Here is a 26152-nt window from a genome sequence, read left to right as displayed (position 1 = left end):
AGTTTGCAGTGTACCTAATATTGCAGAATATTTTGCAGAGGTTCATGCTTGTATCATGTATAATGGCAATGGAACCATCCCCATATGTGGACATGATGCATCATCTCTGCCATCACTTTAATCCATGACCCACCATTTCTTCTTACATTTTATATATATACTATATATGTATTATGTAACAGACCCTCAAAATGCTTTGGCCTTATCTAAGAACAGAAAAGAACCCTTCAGCAAACACATGCAATGTAAAGCTATAAGAAGAAAAAAGGAGTTGATAAAGGCTGGAAAGGTGATGTCTAGGGTTTCCACTTTATAGTACTATAAAATTTTCAATTACAGAAAGTAAAAGCCAATCAACACATATTGGGGCTTATCCACCATTCATATATATCTCAATAATTTAACATTTTTTTCATCTCATTGGAAATGGGGGCCATTGATACAGCCAGTCTACAGCATTCCCATATCTACAGCTATATTATATCATATGTGATGGTGTTGTAGTTGCAACAGCCTTGAATAGGCTCCTTCGGGTTGGGCTATCAATTCCGAGTGGCTGCCTTGTTCCACAATTCGACCGTCTTGCACTACTCCGATGCTGTCTACATTTCTTATCGTTGAGAGACGGTGAGCCACAAGTACTGTGGTGCGACCCCTCATTAGCCGTTCCAGTGCTTCTTGTAGTACACACTCCGATTCAGCATCAAGTGCGCTGGTGGCCTCGTCGAGTAATAGTATTGTTGGGTCCTTTAGCACGGCTCGTGCAATTGCGATTCTTTGTTTTTGACCCCCAGAGAGCTGAACCCCTCTTTCACCAACAGGTGTTTTGTACCCATCAGGCAATGCACTGACAAAACCATGCACGTTAGCTGCTCGGGCTGCCTCAATTACTTCAGCTTCAGTTGCTCCTTCTTTCCCGTAAGCAATATTATCGAAAATGCTAGCAGCAAAGAGGGCTGGCTCTTGTTGTACCAATCCGATTTTAAGCCTAAGAGACTTTAAGTTCAATCTCCGGATATCTTTTCCGTCGATCATAACCTTTCCAGCTGTAGGATCATAGAAGCGTTCGATCAATGCAATGACTGAACTCTTGCCAGAGCCACTAGCTCCAACAAGTGCTTGGCTTTGACCAGCACGGATTCGAAGGTTAAGGTCTTTAAACACGATGACATCAGGTCGTGAAGGGTATGCAAAATCAACATGCCTAAGCTCGATTTCTCCACGAATTGATTCAACTGGTTCTGCTTCAGGATCATCCGGGTCAATCCTGGTCGAACGATCTAAAATGGAGAACACTGAACCAACAGCTTCACCACCCCTAATGATTTCAGGGGCAAGACTAACAGTTTCCGCCACTGAATTTGCCGTGACCACCAAGACCACAAAAACCTTGATCACCTTCGAGAATGTGGAGGCACCTTTGTTTACAAGGTGCGCACCATACCAAAGTATGAGAGCTTCCGAAGCGTAAAGAGCAAGTTGAGATAGGCCAAAAAGGAGGCCAGAAACTTGGCTGCGACGAAGGCTTTGCATCTGTGGAACTCGGAGCTCATGACAAAATAGCGAAAGGATCTTGTTTTGTGCGTTGAAGGCTGCAACTGTTCTGATATTACTTACACCTTCGCCGGCAATCATGCTAGTCTTCGCATGTGCTTTCGCAGTGTCACCAGCAAACCCTTTGAGAGAGAGTTGCTGCAATGCAAAATAAAACCGAATTAACTGTTACAAAACCCTACATATCAAATTGAGACACAAGTGGTTCTAAAGTTAGTCATCTAAAACTAACACAATTTAGGACTTATAATATTGAAACCATTTGGTAGTCGGTTTTTACCATGCCTAACCGGTTATTCTAACATTAGTTATCCATATGACACAAATATCTAGCACAAGTAATATTCCAAAGAGTTGTCATGGCAGTGGCCTGTGGCATCAATGAAGTGGGACCAATCAACATTAAGCCAAATCAGGCTTAACTTCATTGCTAGGACATGATTGCGATCATGACATTGTACATATATAGCAAGTGCAGTCCTATATTACTATTTTTAAAGCATGCATCTACTACGAGCACCGTCCATCACACGGACATGTTAATCTTAGTTTGAAAAATATTATAAAATAAAAAGCAAAACGGATTCTAAACATCCCTTGTACACAGAGGCCTAAACTTAAGGGTTTTACTGCAAATATGCACAATCCTGCACATGTTCTCTCTCAAGCATATGGATCGGAAATCGGCACAAAAGAATAAGTGTCGAAGCAAAATAAAATTGTTTTACTGTCACAAACTGACATTCTCCAGGGAAATAAAACCAAAGTAAACAGAGAAAAGAAGAAGATAATATCTTCAAAATATATAATATCATGAATTATATGATCACGGGATAAAAGAATCTCTTGAAACTATCATATAGTTTAGTGGCATCTAGTATAAGAAAAAAAAACAGAAGCACTTTAACTTGTCTAAACACAGAACTGATATACACTGTAAGGTGCAGTGTCGGTCCTTTGAAGAAAAAAATAAAGTTGAGAACTGACTTATGTAAGCAAACCATGCAACTGTAGCGATAATCTGGATTCTGTATGCCCCTAGTGCAGTTAAATAAGTTACAGTTTTTTGTAGTGTGAATTTGGACTGCATTAGTCGACAAGATGGTTGAATTATAGCTGAAAAGGGAAGACATTGGGGGAATGTGAGCTTACCTGAGCAAAGTTAGCAAGGACTAGAAGAGGGAAGGTACCGAGGATGAGAAGAGAGACCCTCCATTCTACAATGAAGGCAACGATGAAGGAGGTGAGAAGTGAAGTCATGTTTTGGAGTATGACTGAGATCCGCTCAGCTATGGCGGATTTTACGTCAGCTGCATCAGTAGCCAATTTGGCTGCAAGAAGACTTGAATTGTGCTCTTCTTCATCGAACCATCCGACTTCATTCCTAAGAATTGCTGAAGAGAAGCAAACAACACAAAATTAACAAACATAACATTAAACGGCCAAGTCAACTTGTCGTTGTTGCGAATTAGTACCTCCAAGCATCATTCTCCTCACTCTTGTTGTGAGGTTTTCTCCCATGATACTGAAGAAATAATGCTGAATCAAATATGCGACGACAGCATAGAGACCAGCCCCAATGTAGATGAAAACATATTCTTTTGTCTTTCTTTCCATCGAGGTCGGATTTGTATAGTAGAACACCTCAATCATATTGCTCATTACTATGGCAAAAGTTGGTCCGATGAAACCGGAGAGCACAGAACCAACAGCTCCCATAATTGAATAGGGCCACTCAGGAGCATTTAGATTGAGAAGCCGGCAGAAATAGCCATGTGGAGCTGGATTTTTACGCTCCGTCTCAGCATTCGAGATCATCTCTATTCGGCCATCAGCACCAGTACTGTAAGAATAGCTCAAGTTCCGTAAGCTGCCAGACCGGAGGCTTAAGGACTTGGTTGACAGTGAATGACTTAGACGTGATGAACGAGAACGGTGCGTTGATGGGTTAGCGAAGTCTCTATTTCCCACCATTTCTTGGAATCTGATTAATGAAGCATATGCTCCTGCCTTAGAAATCAATTCCTCATGAGTTCCAATCTCAACAACTTGTCCTTGCTGTATAACAGCTATAGAATCAACATTCCTTATGGTTGAGAGCCGATGTGCAACAACTACAGTTGTTCTCCCAACCATAAGACGATCAAGAGCTTCCTGAACAATACTCTCGGAGCTCGCATCAAGTGCACTTGTTGCTTCATCAAGGAGCAAGATCTTCGGGTTCTTCAGCATGGCTCGAGCAATAGCAATTCTCTGTTTTTGGCCACCCGACAATTGGACTCCTCGCTCTCCCACCTGAATTTGCATAGTGGTGAGCTAAGAATCAAAGTTGAACTAGGATAATAAACTTAAGGAGACCAACCTGAGTGCTATACCCATTAGGAAGTAGGGTAATAAAACTATGAGCGTTAGCAGCAGAAGCGGCAGCTTCCACTTCATCCATTGTTGCATCAGGCTTTCCATAGAGTATGTTCTCGAGGATTGTAGTTGCAAAGAGTGCAGGTTCTTGATTCACCAATCCAATCTGACTGCGTAACCATTTTAGTTGCAGTGTCTTTATGTCCACATTATCCAACAAAACCTGTCCTGCTTAGCCAAAAAAGAAATATCAGCTCTAACATCAAAAGGGTCAAAGATTCATTCGTCAAACACGACAAAAAAATCTCTTAATTACCCTCGTTGGGATCATAGAACCTCTCTACCATAGACACAACTGTACTTTTCCCAGAACCACTACCACCAACAACTGCCATGGTCTTTCCTGCTGGAAAGAAGATTGAGAAGTTGCGAAAGATGATAACATCAGGTCTTGAAGGGTAACTGAACGTGACATCCTTGAATTCTATGTTGCCATTGAACTCGGGAAGTACTTTTCCATCCAAATGATCTTCAGTTATGGAGGGTTTTTGCTTGATAATCTCCATCAACTTGTAACCAGCTGTTTTTCCTTTACTAAAGGCTCCAAGATTGGAGAATGACTGACCCAAACTCCTGCAATATAATCCACAGGTTTACTTAGTTTTCCTTCAATGACAGAATATAAGATAGATAAGCTCAAGATCTTACATGCCACCAACAATGGCCGAGAAAATTGCAGTGAACGCCTTGCCTCCATCAGTCTGTCCATTCCGGATAAAAACACCAGCGTACCAGAAAACAAGCGCCCAAGACATGCAAGCTATGCCATACGTACACCCGAGCCCCAAACCCTTGGCCATACCAGCCTTGTATCCTAGTTTTAGTGTGTTCTGTATTGCATCTGAGTAAGAATTAAGGGCCTTGCTCTCACCAACATATGAGTAAACGGTACGGACTTGTGCAATCGCCTGTCGAGATGATTAACACCTTAGACAAGATTAATAACATTATAATCTCCCAAACATAAAGGTCTTAATCCAAGCTTTCTAAGACCGAAATAGCTCACCTGCTCGGCAATTATGCCGGCATTTGCATAGGATTCCCGGCTTTTTGAAGTGAGGCCGGTTAAAGTATATGCATATAAACCTCCAGCAAATGCAATTCCAGGGATCACTGCTACACTTAATAAGGCTAACCTCCATGCTGATACAAAACCAACTACCAAACCAGCCAAGAAAGTTGACAAGTAATGGATAAAGTTTCCAACCTAATGATTTTTACCAAAAAAACACAAACAATTAAATTCTTAAACAAAACTTCATTTAATCCAAACTGTTCCCTCTATCTTAAGGCATTGACCTCCATTGAAGCTGCATGATAACATTGATATGCTAACATGCACAGTCTAAGGTTCAAACCCCAAAAAATAGTATGGTGGGGGACTGCATTTATGTATAACCAACAAATCCAAATTGATAAATTGAGAATTAAAGCCATTGCCACCATTGGATTACTCCAAGAACTAAATCAACCAACCTTCTCACTGATGGCATCTTGGACAAGCAAAGTATCAGTTGAAACACTAAAAACAATATCTCCAGTTCTTGCATCAGTGTCAAAGAATCCTACATCTTGTTTCAAAACTGCTTCTAAATACTTCTTCCTTAATGTACTCACTTGTCTTTCCCCAGTGTACATCCAACATGCAATCTCTGTAAAAAAAACCCAAATTGGAAGAGGAAAAGAAATGGTAAAAATATTTGAACTTTTTTTTAACCCCCATCACAGTAAGAATCTAATGTGCTTACAATGGAAATGATGGGACAGTAGTGAATAGCGAGAAGATAATGTTGAATAAAAGGACAAAGAGACAGCCCTTAAGACCACGTGGAGAATCACCTACTGGTCCGTTATGGTTTGAAACTGGTTACACTAAAACACGAGACACTTGTGACTGAGAGTCTAAGACCATGGTGTAGTGCAACAATGTTGTCTGTAATGATTCCTTTCGATGATTTTACGAATTTAAAAGATAAAAGCAAAGCTCTTAACTATTATAAGGAAAAGAAATATACCTGCATAAGATGATAAGCAGACAATAAGACCAAGATAGACAAAATAGAGTGCATACTGCATTAATACAACAACAAAGTTAAACAGATCTTAGATCTGAATATATTAATTAAAAAAATGGTTTTTAATATATATATATATATTTAATGAAAAAATAGAAAGAATGAAAAAAGAACCTTGGCAACTTCATGAGTCATTTTGGGCAAATCAGATTGGTTTTTGCCAAAGCCATTAACCATTTCACCAAATAATAAGAAGAAAACAGGCATTGAGGAACCATGGATAATAGCTCCTAAGCTACCAGAGATCATTAACATGTAATCATATCTGTCAGCAAAAGTGAAAAGTTGGTAAAACGGTAAGCTTTGTTCTTTCTTCTTCTCTGCTTCAGGAACTGTTTTTGTTTCTGTTGTTTCAGCCATTTTTAAAACTCAAAAAAAGAAACCAAAGCTAACCCAAGTTTCAGAATCAAGAAAAAAAGAGGTAGAAAGGGAGAAAGAGGTCCAATGGGTTGGGATGACTCGGTGGAAATTAAGTTAAAGTGTGAGAAGAATAGCCATTGAAAGATAGAAAAAGACGAGTGGAGTGGGGGAAGATCTGAAGATGAAAGAAGAAGAAGAGATCTAAAAGAGACTCTTTTTTTACATAACTCTCTCTCTCTTTCTCTCTCACACTTTCTTTTTTTAAGGTCTCGAAAATCTGACAATGCCGTTTTTGAGTTTATCAAGTTCGAGAACTCAGCTGAAGAGAAGGGAAAAAGTAAAGGGCAAAGCAGCCAGCACAATTAGAGTGTTTGAGTGAGTGTATATATAGAGAGAGAAATTGTAAGAAAAAGATGCGTTAGACAATTGGTCAAACCAAATTGAAAAAAAAAAATCAAAAATTTCACACTATTTTTTATTCAATAAAAACAGGAAAAAAAATGGTAAATTACTCAGTATTATTGATATAAATTACGAGGGATGAGAGTAATGGGTTGATTTTTTTTTAATTATAATAACAAGGTAAGATTCGAATAACAAATATGATTAGTGCAATTTAAATTTAGATCACACTTTAAGTAGTAAATACTTTTGACCATCAAATTATCGCATGGGATTAATACTCATTTGATCATAATAAATGGATCAAGAGAAGTCTTCCCCGATGATCAACATTGTCTATACTATATGTATATATCCAAGGAGAGATATAACAACTCAACAATAAATAAGTAGCTTAATTAATTATAAAAAGTTCCATTTAATTATACATTTACATAAGAGCATAAATTAAAATTAATTATGCAAAACACACAAAAATAAAAATGATGTAAACACATAACTTAAATGAAATATCAATTTTTGCTAAATTAATAATACAAAACACATAAAAGAACAAAAATAATTATGTCAATAGTTTAGAATGTGAATTGATATTTGCAAACAATTTTCAAACCGAAATAATTTATAGAGTAAACTATAGTAGTTAATAGAAATATATATCAATTTTTTAGATTTTTTGGAATTTTAGGTAATTTTTATTTTTTATTAGAATTTTATGAACATTTTAAAATTTTCAAGAATTTTGGTACAATTATAACTTTTTTATAATTATAGAAAATAAATTATGAATTTTTCAAATTGATAAAGAATTTTTCTTAATTTTTAGAATTTTGTTGGATTTGCTTTGGATTTATTGGTAAAACTAAACTAAAAGTATCAAATTGATATTTTAGTTATAATTTAGGGAGCAAATTAGCTATTAAGCCTATGGATTAATGTGTTATATCATTAGTCTAGTACTAAGTTAACAAACAAGTGACCAAATTATTATAAACTGATAATGTTAATGATCATTTTATAACTTTTCATAATTGAGTAATTAAAACGAAAATTTACTAATAATTAAGTGATTAACAATGTATTTAAGGATTAATGACTTAACGGATCACATTGATCCACTAGCAAGTTAATAGAAGGGTAAATTAAATGGTCAATTTCAAAGAGTTAAGTGGTCAAATTTGGTCCCTGAACTATAGTTAAAATATTTAATTTAGTATTTTTACAATATTTTTAACAATAATTCTGAAAAAAATATTAAAAAATCTAAAACTATAAAAAAAATCTTAACAAATTCTGAAAACTCAATATTTATTCTTTGAAATTATAAAAATATTTACAAATTCTAATATTGTTGAAAACCTGTAGCTTTCGTTTGGTGAAAAGCCAGCCAATATAGAATCAGCATATGGGCTCTAGCTGCTGCAATGGAACACTAGCTAGTTTCAGACTTTTTTTAGATTTTTTAATAATATTTTCAGAATTATTGTTAAAAGTATTGTAAAAATATCAAATTAAATATTTTAATTATAATTAAGAGATATATCGAATATTAACTCTTGAATTAATGTGCCACTTCACTTTTCAATAAAGGTTGTAATGGTCATTATCAAACTAATGACCAAAATGTTATACGTTGATAACTTTAATGACTAAAATGTAATTTTTTATAATTAAAAGACAAAAAAGAAAAAAGAAAAACCAAAGTTTAGTGATATTTTTGTATTTTACCCAAAGTTTCGCCAATAGTGTGATATGTTATATTAATTCTCTTTAATAATGTTTTAACTTAAATTATATTAAAAAAAGTATTTAATAAAATGAAAAGTTAACAAAACCTTTGTTTTTTTAACACTGTAAAGGTTGAAAGTTTGGTGAAACTCTCTCCTTATTATACGCGTAAGTTGTGGAATTAGTACCTATACTTTTAATTTGGTCATTTTTAATTCTTATACTTTTTAGAATTTGAAAATTTTAGTCTTGATCAAATGGTAACTATTAAATTCATTAAATTAAATTTTGTTATTTTCAAAATCTGATGCATCAAACATATTATCGTATGTGTAATGCTATGCCAACTTGTTCTTTTCACATTTTACTCATAAAATAATCAGTTAACAAATTTAATGATTGCCATTTGTATTAAAACTAAAATTTCAAATTTCAAAAAATATAGCGACTAAGAATGATCCAATTGGAGAACATAGGCTAAATCTATAACTTTATATATAATACAAGACTAATAGCATAATTTAACCAAATAAATTTAACTGCTATCGTTTAGTAAGGACTAAAGTTTCAAAATTCGAAAAATATATAGGCTAAATTTAATCAAATTAAAGTACAAATACTAAATCCACAACTTGCACAAAGTATAAGATCTAATAGTAGAATTTAAACTTTTATAATTATTGAATAAAATTTTGTTAGCTTTAATTTTCAAATATTTTGATTTAATAAAATAAATTCAATTTTTTCCTTAATCAAAATTGCAAATTAATTTGACACAAGTGGTATAGAACTCAAAACAAATTTCTAATTTTTTTAGTGCAAGTCAATAGTCAATACAAAATAGGGGAGCATCGTATAGATCCATGCCCTAGATGGATAGGAACATTCTAAATCAATAGCTAAACTTGGTGGGTAGGGGAATAATGTCAAGAGGCATTGATACTTGCGTATGAGGTATCGAAACATCCTCTTTGATTCCTATATCTATGAATTTGTAACGGTTATTTTCTTTTGTATTTATGACATTGGTATATGACCTTATATATTACAAATAAATACGTGAAATTAATATAGTTTCATATGTTTCCAAATCAATGAGAGAGTATAAAAATGATTAAGGGAACTCAAAATTATCTGCGTAATTCTTACATTCTCTTCTAATTACAAAGAAATATAATTTCCTACATGTGTTTGACTGATAGAGTGTAATTACATAATTGCATAATTTATATATATATATATTTTTTAAATATCAATACTATAAAAATTTATTAGGGTAATAAAAATAATTTCTAAACAAGTAACAAAAATTAAAATCAAATCATCAAATGTATTGTGTTAGTCTAAAAATGTAATTGATAATAGGATTATTACTAGTAAAATTAACAAGGAAAATAAACATCATTTGTCATTTTATCCAATTATTCTAGTGCATATTTGTTTGGTTATTCTCTCTTTAATATTTAATATATGCTTTTTATCATCATATGTCGGTCCTTGACCGAATTAATCATAATTTGAATTTGAATTTACATAATTAAGATCATCAATATCTCCTTCTTCCATGTACTCTTTGTAGTATAGATAATTTCAATTTCATCTATAATTGAAGTTATGAAATATGCAACTTACTAGTATGATCCAACCTTATTTTATTATTTTATACTAAAGTGATGTTATTAATATGAGAAATATTTTTTTAGAACGACAAATGTCTTCTCAACCACATTTCAAAGCCTTGAATATCTCAAATTTAAAAATTCACAAGCTGTCTATATTGCTTGTGTCTGGCATCGTTCTCTCAAATGGTACCATACTTCACGATATGATGCAATAAAACATTTTGTATTCACATAATTAGCATTGACCATATAATATTTGAATTCACGGTTCAAATGAACTGTAACTTTAATTATCAAAATTTATATAAACTTAATTTAAAAAATATATGTTAAGTTTATCATAAATTAATTCATTACTCAATTTACACATTTAAAATCTAAATTCAAATACAAGTTTAATTCTCAAACGCTACCTTAATGAATCTTTTGTGAGGCTGCAACACACCAAAATAGACCCCAAGTCATCAACTCTTTAAAAACCCTAAAGTTAAAATGATGTCCAATATCATTCACTTTTATTACCCGAATAAAGAGGTGAATAAAACTTGATTCGATTCAAAAAAATTAAAAAAAATTCGAATTATTCGAATAACTCGATTCAAGTTTTGAGTTAGAGTCGAGTTAATTTCATAATTCGAATAACTCGAATAATTTGAATAACAGACTGGTGTAAATACCTTTTTGGTCCTTGTCAACTTTGAAAATAAGCAAATTAGTTTCTCTCTCTCAACAAAAGTTACAAAGTAATTCAAAATAATTTTTAAAAATTAAAAATATTTATAAAAAATATAAATTTTAAAAAATTTTCTAAAATAATAATTTTGAGATGATTCAAATTTATCATACTCAATTTTTTTTTACTTTGAAAAAATTCAAATATATATGATTTCAAATTTATGTGCTCTAACATGGAATTAGTTATACTATAACAATATTTTTATTTAACATGTTTAATTTTTTTAATTTAACTCAAACAAATTTCACTTGATTTGATTCGACTCGATTTGAGCTTCATTTCACTCGACTCGATTCGAAAAAATTCAAATTGAGTTAAGATGATAAAGTTGAACTCGTGAACTCGTTTAACTCAAAATCTTTTCACTCGATTCGACTTGATTCGATCGAACACTCACCCCTAACCCATAAATAGGAGGATGACATCTTCCTACATTGGTAACAATGTGCATATCAATTGAACTAAGACTTAATCGATGACTTAAATTGTTATCTAATAATAAATATAATATATTTATAATTTTTTAACATAATAAATAAAACTCACAAAGTCGGTCGACCAGATCCAAATTAAACTAAAAAGCTTGGTAATAATTGAATGTCAGAAAAAATTAAATTACAAAAAGTAAGTTATTTAAGATGAAATCTTGAAATTAGTCATCTCGTGTGCAAATAATGTTTAAAGGAAACAAAATGACAGCCTACCTTAAGCCAAATGCCCAAACTTTTCATGTGACCTAAACGTCCGTTTTATAATTTTAAAATTATAATTTTATTATTTTTTGTCCTATACTCAGTTTCAAATCTTCAAATAATATAAGTAATAGTAGCATTAACATTTTTATATTAAGAGTAGAAATATATATTTTTCCGACAAACCTATAATACTTTTATCTACTTAAAACGAGAATTTTATTTATTGGATAACTAAAACAACATCTCTAAATGTTTAATATGAATTGATGTACATTAATGACTGGAAGACCCAAATATCAAATTTACTAAATCTCGATTATATAGCTCGAAACTCTTTACATCTAGGATGAAACTTGAAAGGTACCAACAAATTCATAATTTATTTTTATATCAACATGGCTAAGGATGTTTTTGGAGCAGTGTTAAAGGATAAGGGAGATGAACCCTTTGATAAATGACAATCAAATCAAAATTATAGGAAAGGGGAATGGGGCATGTAATAGAAAAAGGTAGGTAAGGTGGCTAAATCAAATAGGCACCCTATTTTTTTTCTTCTCATATCATCTCAATTTGCAACCTCTCATATAACATGTCAGAATTGAAAATGCTACAATCTAAATCACCATCTTGTTGTCCAAAAGTGAAACCCTCCAAAAATATTCTCACGAATGGTGCTTTAAGTCACATCTCAAGGGATAAAATCATATGCTTTCTTTCTTTTTTGGATCAAAATTTAAATCATATTTTGGGCGACAAAATTGTCCCTAGAAGCTTTGAAAACCGTCCCTAAAAGCTATCTCTAAACTCTAATGCATATCACTTGCCTTGTCTATTTGTTGGGCTAGACCAGGAACTCAACCTGGTTTTGCCTGCAGCTTCTGTTTGGTCCCTTCAGCGCATTGTGTTCTAATGACTCATATCAGGTCCTCATAAAGCTTGTTTGAATCGGGGACATTATATTTGTACATGAGTCAAGTCTCGATTCAAATTCTTTTTTAAACTTTTGCCTAGCTTAAATCCAGTTGAACCATGACCAACTTAGGAGGGTCAAACCTATCAAGCCTAACTCCTTGGATGGGTCTAAGGGTTACCATGGCCTATCTTGTATAAGCAAACATTGGAAAATTCTTATTGAAGTTGCAAAATCATAATCAATTCAAGATTTAATTGATATGACGTATTATTATTTTAGCATGTCTCATTACATATAATTGAAGATTTAAAAACTTATCAATTGACAAATTTAATAGAAATAATGTACAAGAACAACAAAACCAGTCTAAGTCAGGGTTAACATTGTTTAACTTGTAGATAAAATCTTGTGGAAGTTGCTTTACTCTCTCTCTCTCTCCCTTCCCTCCCTCTGCAAGCAAGCAATTATATTACAATGTGGGAGGAGAAATGGCTTACAAACATAAGGATAGAAACCCTAGACGTCGTGTCAATCAACTTGAAACTCATACATTTTTTCCCGACTAAGCTAGTGGCATCATCAACTTTGTAACTTTAGTGAATTTATATTTTATATTTTCATTTAGTCGTAGCTAAACAAACTTACTAACATTTATAAAATAAAAATGGACACTAAAGTTTGGTTACGCAGTTTGGAAACTTACTACATCTACAAGACCTTTCTCAAAAAGTAATCCATTATAAATCAACTAGTACAAGACATTATTTAAGTTTAACTCGCTCACCAAATTGCAACCTCACTCCTATACAAAATTTGGATCATTCTCCCCACTAAGACTTTCCCCCTGAAAGTTTAATTGTAAACTGATCAACTAGAATAATTTACTTACAAATCTACATAAAAAAATAAGTCTCTCAATGAACAAGATAAGTTCTCTCTATCTATCTCTGTCTCTGTCTCTGCCACTCTCCATAAACTAAAACAAGCCTTTACTTAAATAATTATAAATTGGTCTATTTAATTACAATCTATGTAGATTTCTATCTCATGATAAAGTCCTTGCTTGACTTGATTCTCCTTGTTTAGTCTTCAACAATGTGTTGCTAAAAAACATCTAAGATGTTTTGGTCAAAAATTTCCTAATAATGAGTCATTAAACATAATGTATATTTGGTATCTTAAGACAATTAAAATTGAGGTATTTTTAGTGGTTTCAACACTAAGAGGTTTGACACTAATTTGGACTAATCCAAAATGGACATATGTATATTTTTGTTCTTCGAGTTTATTAATAACAACTTTATCTAATAATTGGATCGTTTCAAATTCTTTTTTAATAGGTAAACTCATTTCTTTTGTTTTTATAACGTAACTACAAAAAGCATTTAAATTTTCAAATGTTTTCTTGTAAACTTGGTTTGTTGGAACTCTGGGGAGAGTCCAATTATCAAATCTTTAAGGAATATTTTCATAATGTTCTTCTTGTTCATTAAAAGTGTTATTTGAGGTTTGGTCAGACTCTTAGGATAGATTAGAAGGAAAGCTTGTAGAAGAATTGGTTCTTCTAAGGAAGGGAAACACTATTTGCTTTCTTATTTCCTACAAGGGTGTTCTACTATCAGGATTTATGGATTACTATAATTGCCTATAGAGATACTTTGTTCTTGACACGTCTAACTCATGGCTAACTGGACTGTGTATCAATACTCAGCAAAAATAACAATACATTAATAGAGACAGTTAAACCAGAACTTGGAAATATTGAAAACAAATTGAATGTTTTCAAAACTTAGAAATACCTGCTCCTTCTTGACTCTGATACCAGATAGTCCCAAGGATCTGAGGATAGAAGTCATAAGTATCGATACTTTGCTCAAAGTACCTATACTTTGCTCAAAGTACCTCTACTTTCTTCAAAGTATCAATATTTTACCCTTGGTATCGATACCAAAATGTCATTCTGTTTTTTATTTTATTTTAAACTAGGGTTAATTTATCTAAGTGACCCTTCCTATTTTACCTGTTTTAACCCCTGTTCAATTTACATTTTAAATCAATCAAATTCACCTTCAATCTATGTATTTTCAAAACCCATTTCTTATTATCTTACACATAATATATAAACATGTAATGTATTTCATATAATTTTAGTTAAGTATCATTTTTTACGATTTAGTCCCTTAAACACTTCAACCTTAAAATGTACCTAGGTACATGCCATTTACCAAATAGTACAGAGAAAATGCTTTACTCTTTTATCGGGCTTGCTGATGTAATGAGATGAGATGCTACTGATCCTCGGAATCCTCTTCTCTTGTTTACTTTACCTACGCGTATAAAACACGCATTAAGCCTTTGCAAGCTTAGTAAGTACAACTAGAAATAAACTATGTAATAGTATTCAGATCTTATACTCGTAATCATCTTTAAGCCTATCATTTAATTATTGCATATTTTCATTCATTGCTATCATTTATCCTATTGCATTTTAGTCCATCTTTAATAAACTTTATTTTCCCGTTTCTTCATTTAACAGATGCAATATTTTAACATTTAATAAAAGAACTTTTTACCTTTCGACAGAGGCCCAATAGACTAAACAGAACACATAGGATATGTGAAACTGATACAGTAATGCATTAGCATGCATTTCATGTAGCAGTAAGAACAAAGTGCAATCACGTAACGGTAAGCACATAGTTTAATCACGTAGCAGTAAGCACCGAAGTGCATAAAATATGGTAAGCGCGCTAAATATTCCTTAACAGCATGTCATCTATATCCCACTTGTTCTTATCTCGTCTACTTGGGCATTCTCATCAGTATCAATTGCATTTTCTGAATTCAGAATAGAACTTATATACTTTACATTTATTTCAATTTAGTCTTTATAACCACAATCCATGTAACAAAGTTTTCCACTTTCAATAATACATGTATCGTATTTCAATGCTTAACAATATTATCATAATTCACTATAATTTATTATTATCTCATTTCACATGTCACTTTTACACATACTGCAATTTGGTCCTTAGGACATTAATAGAACTTTCAACACTTTTTAATACATATAACATATTTTATTACTAAATATAATTTCTATAATTTTTCACTAATCCTTATCATATCTATCTCATGTCACTTTTACATTGTTTTAATAATATAGTCCTTATAACAATAATAAAAATTTCAAAATTTTCAGTTTCTTTAATACACATAGCATTTTACATTACTTAGCAAAATCTCCACAATTCACTATTAATTTTTATCACACTTATCACACATCACTTTTGCATATTTTCAATTTAATCCTTTCTTATCCATACTTCATTAGTATTATTCATAACCTTACTATAAAATTTCTCATATCAATCTTTTACATATTCTGCTTCATGTATACACTTATTTTTAACAATAACATTCCTATCAATTTTTCCATCTTTTACAAATTAATCTTATTTCACATATTTAGTCTTTTCCTCACTTTTCTTTCTATTTCTCCATTATAATTTATTTAGTAAACACAATCAATTCATCTTTCTTAATACTTAATTATCATAATGTCTAATTCTTCATTCATGTAACATATAAACTTATACTTAAAATATTATATTCAAGCATTTATACCTCTAATTCAACCTAACTACTAGCAAAAAAATTAAAATAAATAATACGCTAGTTGTACTTACAACTCAAGGCTTGAAATTAAGCTTTCTTCTTCCTTGAGCTCCTCCTTGCTTTATTTCTCCACTTGTTTCTCACTTTTCTTCAATTTCTCTTCTTTTCTCCATATCAAAATACACAATATTTAAACATTAAAATTATACTCTCATATCAAAATCCATGTTTTTCAATTAAAACCAACATATATTGCAAGAAAGTTCATAATATTTACCTCAATTACTTGTATTCTCTAACAATCCTTACTTTCCCTCTCCTCCAAGACAACTATGGTTGGGCTTATCATGAAATTTAGGTAATTACTACACTTCTCTATTGATTTCATTCACTAATCGTCAAGGAAATTGGAAGGTTTAAGCTTGATTGGCTTATTAATGGTGGAAAGGACCTATTTGTAATAAAATGAAATGTTGAAATGGTGGTCATTAAGAGAGACGTGAATAGCTATATAAAGAGGGGTGGATTTCTCCATCTTTTTCTACATATTGCCATGTAATTATCTATTAAAAATATCTATTAAATGCTATTTACCATTTTACCCCATCAATCATACTTTTACGCATATTCATCCTTAATCATTATGTCTCCCAAATTATCTATTCCCAATATTTATCATTTTATCCTTTACCTTCTTTTATATTTGAATCGTGGGGAAACCCAGCCCGATCATGGAAACTAGGTTTATTCCTAGTGATCCTTTTAGTAGGGGTTTCATTTAACCTAAAATTGCATAACCTAAAAATTATGGAGTTGTTGAATTAAAAAATTTATGATTATTTTGTCATCTAATTATGAAAAATTACAAAATAATCATCAACTATTTAATTTTGTCTTTTTTAGCCACCAGTTAGCTAATATAAAAATGAAAACACCCAAAAAATCAATTGGATAACCAAAAAAAAAATTAAATAATTGAGTAGTCATTTTATAACTTTTTTTATTTAGGAGACTAAAAAAAGACCATAATTGAGTGAACCCTATTGTAATTTACCCTTAAAAAATTTATATGAATACGATTAGTATCAAACAAAATCAACCATCCTAACACTTAGTTAATGTAAAATACATTATAGCTATATATATTATGATAATCATGTTTTATTTATTTTTCGTCTTCTAATGATATAGAAATCCTGAACTGTCCCGTCAAATTATCATATGATTTGTTGATCATCTTTGAAATTTGAGTTCTTATTTAATTAGTTAACATTACAACATCAAACATAAATCTAGCCTCCTAGGTTTTTGAGTGAACCCTTGATAAGTTGAAAGAGGGTGAGATTGAGAAAAAAAATTTAGGGTGAAAATTAAATTGTATTTTTTATGATAGAAAAAATATAATTTTATTATTTTAATAGTCTATATTTTTTAAAAATTTAAAGGATTAGATCAAATTTTTATTATTTTTAAGGGACAAAGTATAATTTTACCTTTACTAATTTAAAATTTTAAAAGACTTAAATGAGAAATTTTTTATCTTAGGGGGTCAGGGCCCCTTCTAGCCCCTGGCAACACCCCTGAATTCAAAATAACTAATATATATTATATTGCATGATGATTTTATTTCTTCTTGATTCTTGATTATCTAATGAAACCTTAAATTATTTTAGTCTTAATCTACAATTTGTTATCTAAATTATATCTTATTATTATTTTGGTATCTAAATTTGTTTTTATTCATAAGTGGTACTTAAACTTTTTTTTCAAGTTATTATATTTACTAGTCAAACCGTTAAATCTATTTTAAAAAGAATTTAACCCACATATTAGTACTTAAACTATACCCTTTTTTCAAGTTGATATTTAAATTTTTTTCACAAGTGGCACCTAAACTATTCCTTTGTTACCTAATTTACACTAGAGGTGCTCATGGGCCGGGCCAGGCCCAGAAAAAAAATATCGGCCCCCGTCCTAGGCCGAGCCCGGTCTAGACCGAAATATGGGCCTGAAATTTTATCCAGGCCCAGCCCGAGAAAAAATTCCTAAGCCCGAGCCCGGCCCGACCCATTTTTTTAATAAACACCAAAAATTTATTTTTTAAAAAAAGTATTTTAAAAGTATTTTAAAATTAAAAAAATAAAAAAAATATTTATTATATATTCAGGACGGGCCGGGCTAGGGCCAAAAAAGTGGTGCCCAAGGCCCCGCCCGTTTTCTAAACGGGCCTCATTTTTTTGCCTAAACCCATATTTCGGGCCTATATTTTTACCCGAACCCTCCCATATTTCGGGCGGACTATTGGGCCGGGTCCGGTCGCCCGACCCATGAGCACTTCTAATTTACACTAAACTGCTATATTCATTAAAAATTTTCAGCCAATAATAAACCGCCACATCATATAAACTTAAAAATATATATTTTTAATTATTTTCTTTTCTTTTACATTTTTTATCTCTCTCTCTCTCTCTCTCTCTCTCTCTCTCTCTCTCTCTCTTTTCTATTTTTTCTTTCTTCTTCCTTTATAATGTCTAGCAATACTAGCAATGCTTAAAAATTTTCCTGTCGAGGTCAAGACGCTTACAATTAATTTTATTTTCAAACTTCACCGCCTTCTTGCTCTACCTAACAAGATCAAAAAAGTTATTTCATCAATCAAAATCAGGGTTTTCAAAATTAGACCGGGAATTGATCAGGGTACTAGTGTCACGGACTTAGAATTTTTCCACGCGATCCGTGCGGCCTTAGGCAGTTTCTTTGCTTAAAAACGCCTAAGTCAGCCTAACTCGCAATGATAATGGATTCAACAGTAAAAACACCTAAGTTAGCCTAATCTCGCAACGATAAAGGATTCAACAGAATTCCTTTAAGGCACCCACGAAGAACAGCAGAAGAACGAAGTAAGAACGAACTTTGAAAGATGAACAAAAGCCACAGAAGAGAAAGAACACTTGAGAGAAAATTTTGAGTGAATACTTTCAAAATTCTTATTTACAACTGAATGAATTACAATGAGTAGAGAAGTCTCTATTTATAGTTGAGCCTCCCTAAAATCAACGGTGTAAATCAAAGTACATCAATGGCTACAATTAAAAGCTGTATACAATTAGAACTCTAAGATTACATAATCATATCTTATTGGATCACTTTCCATATTTACCATGCTCTTGAGATGGGCTTTTAATCTCTCCAGGCAACGGGCCAGTTTGGTTGGGCCAAATGACCTCCCTCAAATACGATGGATCGGACAAGTTTATCATGGTTGCGTACTCCCATGCGCAACCCATGACATTCTCCCCTACTTGTTCTAGTGACGCCCTCGCCGCATCTTCTTTATGGAACTGGTCAATCTTCCCTTGGAACTGCCACAATGCCTCGGCAGGTTCCCAGCTTGCTACGCTATTAGGAAGTCCCTTCTATCGAACTAAGTACTCATGCCGTGGTCGGTGGTACTTTTGTCTAATTACCCGATCTGCCTCAATGTTTTCAACTTCACGATCGTACGACACCTTTACCCCCATCGGTGCTTGTTCGGACTTGCCTCGATTCGGATCCTCTTGATCCCCATGAAATGGTTTTGCTTACATGGAAAACCGGGTGGACTTTAAGTTTTGCTGGCAGCTCAAGCTTGTAGGCCACCTTGCCTACTATCTTCACAACTTTGAACGGCCCATCATACCTTCGCACAAGACCCTTGTGAAAACCAGTATATCGCAAAATCAAGTGTAGTTTAGCGAGGACTGAGTCACCCACTTGAAATTGCACATCCCTTCGTTTTTTATCAGCCCACTTCTTGCTACGCTTACTTGCCTTGTGTAAACAAGCTCTAGCCGAGTCATTATTCTCTTGCCAATCTTTTGCGAATCGATAGGCTGCCGGATTTGGTCCTGTATAATGGGTCACAACAGCGTTGGGTCTGAGTGGCTATTGACCCATCATTATTTCAAATGGACTTTGATTCGTGGCCCCACTTCGCTACAAGTTGTATGAAAATTGGGCCACATCCAACAACTTTGGCCAATCCCTTTGTGTGGCACTTACGTAGTGTTGAAGATATGTCTCCAACAATGTTTTTACTCGTTCAGTTTGCCTATCGGTTTGTGGATGCATGCTGGTGGAGAAGTTCAAATCTGAGCCTATTGACTTGAACAACTCCGTCCAGAACCGGCCCGTAAATTACCCATCTCGATCACTGATAATAGACAGTGGCACTCCCCAATATTTCACCACGTATCTAAGAAACAACCGAACTGCTTCCTCAGTAGGGCACTCCTTGATCGCCAGAATAAATGTCGCATACTTTGAAAACCTGTCCACCACAATAAGAATACTCCCAAACCCGTCAGACTTAGGCAAACCAATAATAAAATCCATGGATAAACTCTCCCATGGCCTTTCTAGAACTGGCAAGGGTTGAAGCAAACCGGCTGGAGTCTTTAACTCAACCTTGTCTTGTTGGCACACTAGACAAGTTTTCATATAGGTTTCCATATCAGCACCCATGTGAGGCCAATAATAATGTTCCTCCAAAAGGGTCAAAGTGCGATGCATCCCTGGATGGCCTGCCCATTTCGAGTCATGACACTCCTTCATGACTTCCTTACGGAGTTTCCCATAATGGGGCACATAGAGGCGGTGTCCATGAGTGTATAACAGCTCCCCATCAAGCCAAAATCTTTTTTTCCCTCTTTGGCAAGCTCAATCAAATTTTTGGTCGTGGGATCATGGGACAATCCCTCTCGAATGCGTTCCAACAAAGAACCATCAGGTGGACTAATTGCTGCGAATTCCATCTTTCGACTGAGTGCATCAGCCACAATGTTGACACTTCCTGGTTTATATTCCATTGTAAAATCAAACTCCGCTAGTAAAACCTGCCAACGAGCCTGCTTGGGAGACAACTTTTTCTAGGTTAGAAAGTAACTATTGGCAACATTATCAGTAAGGACCACGAACCTGGAACCCAATAGATAATGTCTCCATGTGCGCAAGCAGTGTACTACCACAGTAATTTCTTTCTCTTAGACCGTATATCTACGCTCCGTCTCATTAAGCTTTCGACTCTCGAAAGTAATTGGGTGCCCATCTTGCATTAGTACTCCCCCTATAGCATAATCTGATGCATCCGTGTGTACCACATAAGGCTTCGAAAAATCCGGCAAGGCAAGTACGGGTTTCCTAGTCATTTCTTACCTTAATTGATTAACAGCCTTCTCACATTCCGGTTTCCAATCCCATACCTTCCCCTTTTTCAACATGTCCGTCAAGGGAGTCGTAATTCTAGAGTAGCCTTCAACAAAGCGTCGATAGTAATTTGCCAACCCAAGGAAGGATCTCAATTCTGTTACCTTGGTTGGAGGCTCCCACTCTGAAATGGCTCAAACCTTGCTCTTATCCATTCGGATCTTACCATCTCCTACAATGTGGCCTAGGAATGACACCTCTTGTTAGGCAAATGAGCATTTCTCCTCATTGATGAACAGCTCATTTTCCCTCAAAGTTTGGAGCACCTCCCTCAGGTGTCCCATGTGCTCTTCAAGAGACTTGCTATACACCACAATATCATTAAGGTAAACAACCACAAAACAATCAAGAAATTGTTGAAGTACCTTATTCATTAGGGTGCAGAATGTAGCTGGGGCATTCGTGAGTCAGAAAGGCATCACAAGGAACTCATACGAACCGTACCGTGTCACACAAGCTGTCTTTGGTTCATCTCCCTTGGCTATCCGAACTTGATGATACCCCGATCTCAGATCTAACTTGGTAAACCATATTGCACTACCAAGTTGATCAAACAAATCTGCAATAAGAGGAATAGGGTACCTATTATTCACAGTGATCTTGTTTAGAGCTTGATAATCGATGCACATTCTCAAGGACCCATCATGTTTCTTTTGGAACAACACTGGGGCACCGTATGAGGATTTAGATGGTCTAATGAATCCCACATCCAAAAGTTCCTTCAATTGTTTCCGCAACTCTTCTAATTCTGGCGGAGACATATGATAAGGGGCCCTTGCTTGCGGCACCACATTGGACACTAACTCGATTTTGTGGTCCACCTCCCTCTTAGGTGGCAAAATTTTAGGCAACTGAGCAAGCATTATATCTCGGAAAGATTGCAACAATTGACCCACTTCTTTCGGGGTCTCACTAACAGACTCAGCGGTCTCTTCGATCTTCAAGGTTGCTAAATATGATACTTCATTTCTATGTACACCTTTAGCAAACTGAATTGCTGACAGTGTTTTTCCCTCAAAGCTTCTTTTCCTTATTACTTTCACCATGCATTGATGTTTCACGTCTGAAATCACCATGTAATTGCTCGAAGGGGCAATAAGAGTATTAACCTGATCTAGAAAGCTTAGTCCAACCATAAAATCATAATCATCAAGTGGTATTACCTTAATGGATACCTTTCCAGACCATTTGTCGAGCTGAAGATCCACTCTCTTTGAAACCCCCTTGATTGGAATACTTTCTGAGTTCACTGTTTTGATCCGACCCACTTCATTATCTATCTTGGGGCCCAGTTTACAAGCAGCCTCCTTGGACATGAACAAATCAAAAGCGCTTGTGTCAACGAGCGCATTCAATTTTTTGCCAGCCACAATGATATCTACAAACATCAAACCATGGCTCATTCTATCTTCGACACCCCCTAGTATCGAACAAAGATTGTTATCCTCCACATCGGACTCCCTCTTTACTTTCATAGCCGTGACAGCGGCCTTCTTTGGGTAGTCCTTGATTATATGTGGACCATCACAGTGAAAGCAACTTATAGGCCCACTCTTTTTCTTGTCCCAAGGCTTCTTACCGTTTCCGTTCCTAGTGGGTCTTTCTTTATCTCCTCCACTATTACCCTTTTGATTAAATCTGAGCTTAGAATAATTGGCATTGTCTTTCTTCCCACCAAATTCAGCAAGCGATTCTGCTACGGACATAGCATTGGTGAGTTCTTGAACTCTTCGACGTTGCAACTCCTGCTTTGCCCACAGTTTTAATCCGTCCATGAAGGAAAAGAATGCCTCTTTCTCCCCCATATATGAGATTTGAAGCATAAGTTCGCTAAACTCCTGCACATACTCCCTCACAGTATCTTGTTGAGCAAGCTGACGCAACTTTGCCCGAGCCTCATCCTCGGCATACTCTGGGTAAAACTGTGCTTTGAACTCACACAGAAACTCCTCCCAAGTTCTGATTTCGGTCTCACCACGTCTCACATTAATGGACCTACGACGCCACTATAACAAAGCAACATCAGATAAATACATCGCAGTAGTAATTACCTTAGTGACATCCTCTGTGATGCCTTTGGCACGAAAGTATTGCTCGATTCCCCACAGAAAGTTGTCTACATCTCTTGCGGACCTTGTTCCCTTGAACTCCTTGGGCTTGGGAACATCAATATTGGGCTTGGGTGCGACAACAGCTAACCCACCATTGCCCAAAGCAGCCTTGTGGATTGTGAGTTCACCCTTGAGCTCCGCAATCTCCTCTTTCAAGGCCGCCACCATAGTCTCAATGGCATCATCTCTACCCGTCAACTGTTCCACATTGTCCAACACATACACTTTGAGCTGTTCCTTCATGGACTGCAATCCATCATGAAGCTTATCATCGACATCATCAATCCTCTCCTTGATAACCCCCACGAAATTCTCGAGAGTGACGACACGATCCTCTAAAGCTGACAATATGTCCCTCGAGCGGCTAGCTTTCCTAGCCCTCCCACGGGTCTTCATTCTCTCAACTTCTTTCGACATCTTTCAACGGTGGCTTTGAACCTTAGCTCGGATACCAACTGTCACGGACTTAGAATTTTTCCACGCGATCCGTGCGGCCTTAGGCAGTTTCTTTGCTTAAAAACGCCTAAGTCAGCCTAACTCACAATGATAATGGATTCAACAGTAAAAACACCGAAGTCAGCCTAATCTCGCAAAGATAAAGGATTCAACAGAATTCCCTCAAGGCACCCACGAAGAACAGCAGAAGAACGAAGTAAGAACGAACTTTGAAAGATGAACAAAAGCCACAGAAGAGAAAGAACACTTGAGAGAAAAGTTTGAGTGAATACTCTCAAAATTCTTATTTACAACTGAATGAATTGCAATGAGCAGAGAGGTCTCTATTTATAGTTGAGCCTCCCTAAAATCAACGGTGTAAATCAAAGTACATTAATGGCTACAATTAAAAGCTGTATACAATTAGAACTCTAAGATTACATAATCATATCTTATTGGATCACTTTCCATATTTACCATGCTCTTGAGATGGGCTTTTAATCTCTCCAGGCAACGGGCCAGTTTGGTTGGGCCAAATGACCTCCCTCAAATACGATGGGTCGCACAAGTTTGTCATGGTTGCGTGCTCCCATGCGTAACCCATGACACTAGTCGAGAGATAGGGGCTAAACCTAGCTAAAAAAACAATTGAATTAATTTCCTCTTTTTTTAGATATCTTTATTTTTATGAATTTTTAATAATTTATTTGATTGAACCGAACAATCTAATCAAATTTAAAACCAGTGGCTTGATTGGTTCGACCTTCAAACTAATTCTGAAGAAAGAAAAAAAAAGAAAAAATATATATAAGAGAAAATAATATTTTTTTTTCTTTTTTCCACATGTCAATGTTTAATTGATTTATTTAAAATAGACTTAATGGTTTAACTAAGGGTTGAACTCATAACGGTACCAACTTGGGAAAAAAATAGTTTAGGTACCACTTGTGACCCAAAAAAATATTTAGATACCAAAATGAGAAAAATATATAGTTTATGTACCAATTTTTGGGTTAAGCCTATTTTAAAATAGACTTAATGTGTTGACTAACATAGATACTAACTTGAGAAAAAAAGTAATTTAGATACCACTTGCGATAAAAAAATCCAAAGGGCAAAGGTAGGTACCAAATTTTATGTTAAGTCATTATTGTACTGTAAAGGTTAAAATCTAGATTATTTAGTAGCAAAAAAAGAAAAAAATAATAATTAAAAGACTATTAATATAATTTATCAAATTGTAAAGCTAAAAAATTGGCATCCATTAATTATAAAATATGTTTTAATAAAAAAATCCTATCCATTATTTATAAAATATGATTTATTAACCAATTAGTTTGATTCTGTTCTTAATTCAATTACTTAAATTTCTTATCCAATTAATGTGGTTAATGAAGGTTTAAGGATAGTATACCGTCTTAAATGTGACATGACTTTGAAAATGAAACCTTACTACTTCCTAAAAGGTTGAATAATTAGGAACTCATCGGAGATGCATGCTTTGATGATAAAAAAAGGTCAGATCAAAGGTCAATAAGAGACCTAGGACTAGGAAAATGGTCGGCCTAATGATTTCTATTCTCTTATTAAATGTCATTGGTTGGGTAAAATATTTTAATTAATATTAATATAATTTAATTATAAAATATAAATTGTCATGCAATTCATTTATATATTAGTCCATTTCAACTAATAAGTTTTAGTTTAAGTCCTAAGAGGTTGATGCTATAATGTTAATTAATCGGATAACAAATTAAGTTTGAATTGGAAGCAATTCGAATTCGAAACGATTTTATTTAAGATTCGAGATCAAATTTAATCATCCAACCAACCTTTGAATAGATTTAGTCTATACGTCCGACCCTATATGTCCAACCCTAGAGTTATATCATTAGTGATATAATAAAAACAAAGCCAAGTTGTTTGAGAGCCAAAAGGATTATTATAAATGAAATGAAGGAGTGGGCTTTGGTTGACTTGTAGGGTCTTTTGGGAACATTAGATCCATTTTTGGTGAGAAAAAATTGGTGCTTGTTTATGTTTTAATAGTAATTTATACTATATAGGCATGTGATATGCTTTCTTTCAAATAATTATGGGTTAAGGTTTTTTCTTCCCATAATATGTATACATTTAACAAACCTTCAATCTTTTCTATCAACAATATGAAACCAATATAGCCAATCACTATCTATGTAATGATAGGGTTTCGGTTGATGAAATTGAGTGTAGTTCAGT

General features: G+C 34.1%; 2 protein-coding genes across 4 annotated transcripts; both read right to left on the bottom strand.

Moving 5' to 3' along the window:
• Nucleotides 1-277: 277 nt before the first annotated feature.
• LOC107958618 (ABC transporter B family member 19) lies at nt 278-6772 on the bottom strand. Of its 3 annotated transcripts, XM_016894440.2 has the most exons (10): nt 6162-6772; nt 5988-6042; nt 5449-5624; nt 4979-5179; nt 4621-4880; nt 4229-4545; nt 3917-4140; nt 3030-3849; nt 2707-2948; nt 278-1692 (listed from the first exon to the last, which is right to left on the bottom strand). In XM_016894440.2, exons 1-10 carry the CDS (start codon nt 6405-6407, stop codon nt 484-486), a joined length of 3750 nt encoding a protein of 1249 aa, XP_016749929.2. In that variant the 5' UTR covers nt 6408-6772; the 3' UTR covers nt 278-483. The 3 variants fall into 3 exon arrangements, with proteins under 3 accessions (XP_016749929.2, XP_016749931.2, XP_040953931.1); XM_016894442.2 differs by lacking the exon at nt 5988-6042 and having other exon boundaries at nt 6162-6297; XM_041097997.1 differs by lacking the exons at nt 5988-6042; nt 6162-6772 and adding an exon at nt 5721-5949.
• Nucleotides 6773-21571: 14799 nt separating this feature from the next.
• LOC107960790 (uncharacterized) lies at nt 21572-23896 on the bottom strand. The gene is made up of 3 exons (XM_016897069.2): nt 23420-23896; nt 21813-23374; nt 21572-21671 (listed from the first exon to the last, which is right to left on the bottom strand). Exons 1-3 carry the CDS (start codon nt 23894-23896, stop codon nt 21572-21574), a joined length of 2139 nt encoding a protein of 712 aa, XP_016752558.1.
• Between the last annotated feature and the right edge of the window lie 2256 nt (nt 23897-26152).

This window comes from Gossypium hirsutum, chromosome D07 (assembly GCF_007990345.1).
Source record: "Gossypium hirsutum isolate 1008001.06 chromosome D07, Gossypium_hirsutum_v2.1, whole genome shotgun sequence".
NCBI classification, from domain to species: Eukaryota; Viridiplantae; Streptophyta; class Magnoliopsida; order Malvales; family Malvaceae; genus Gossypium; species Gossypium hirsutum.
This window is presented reverse-complemented; position numbering and strand designations above follow the sequence as displayed.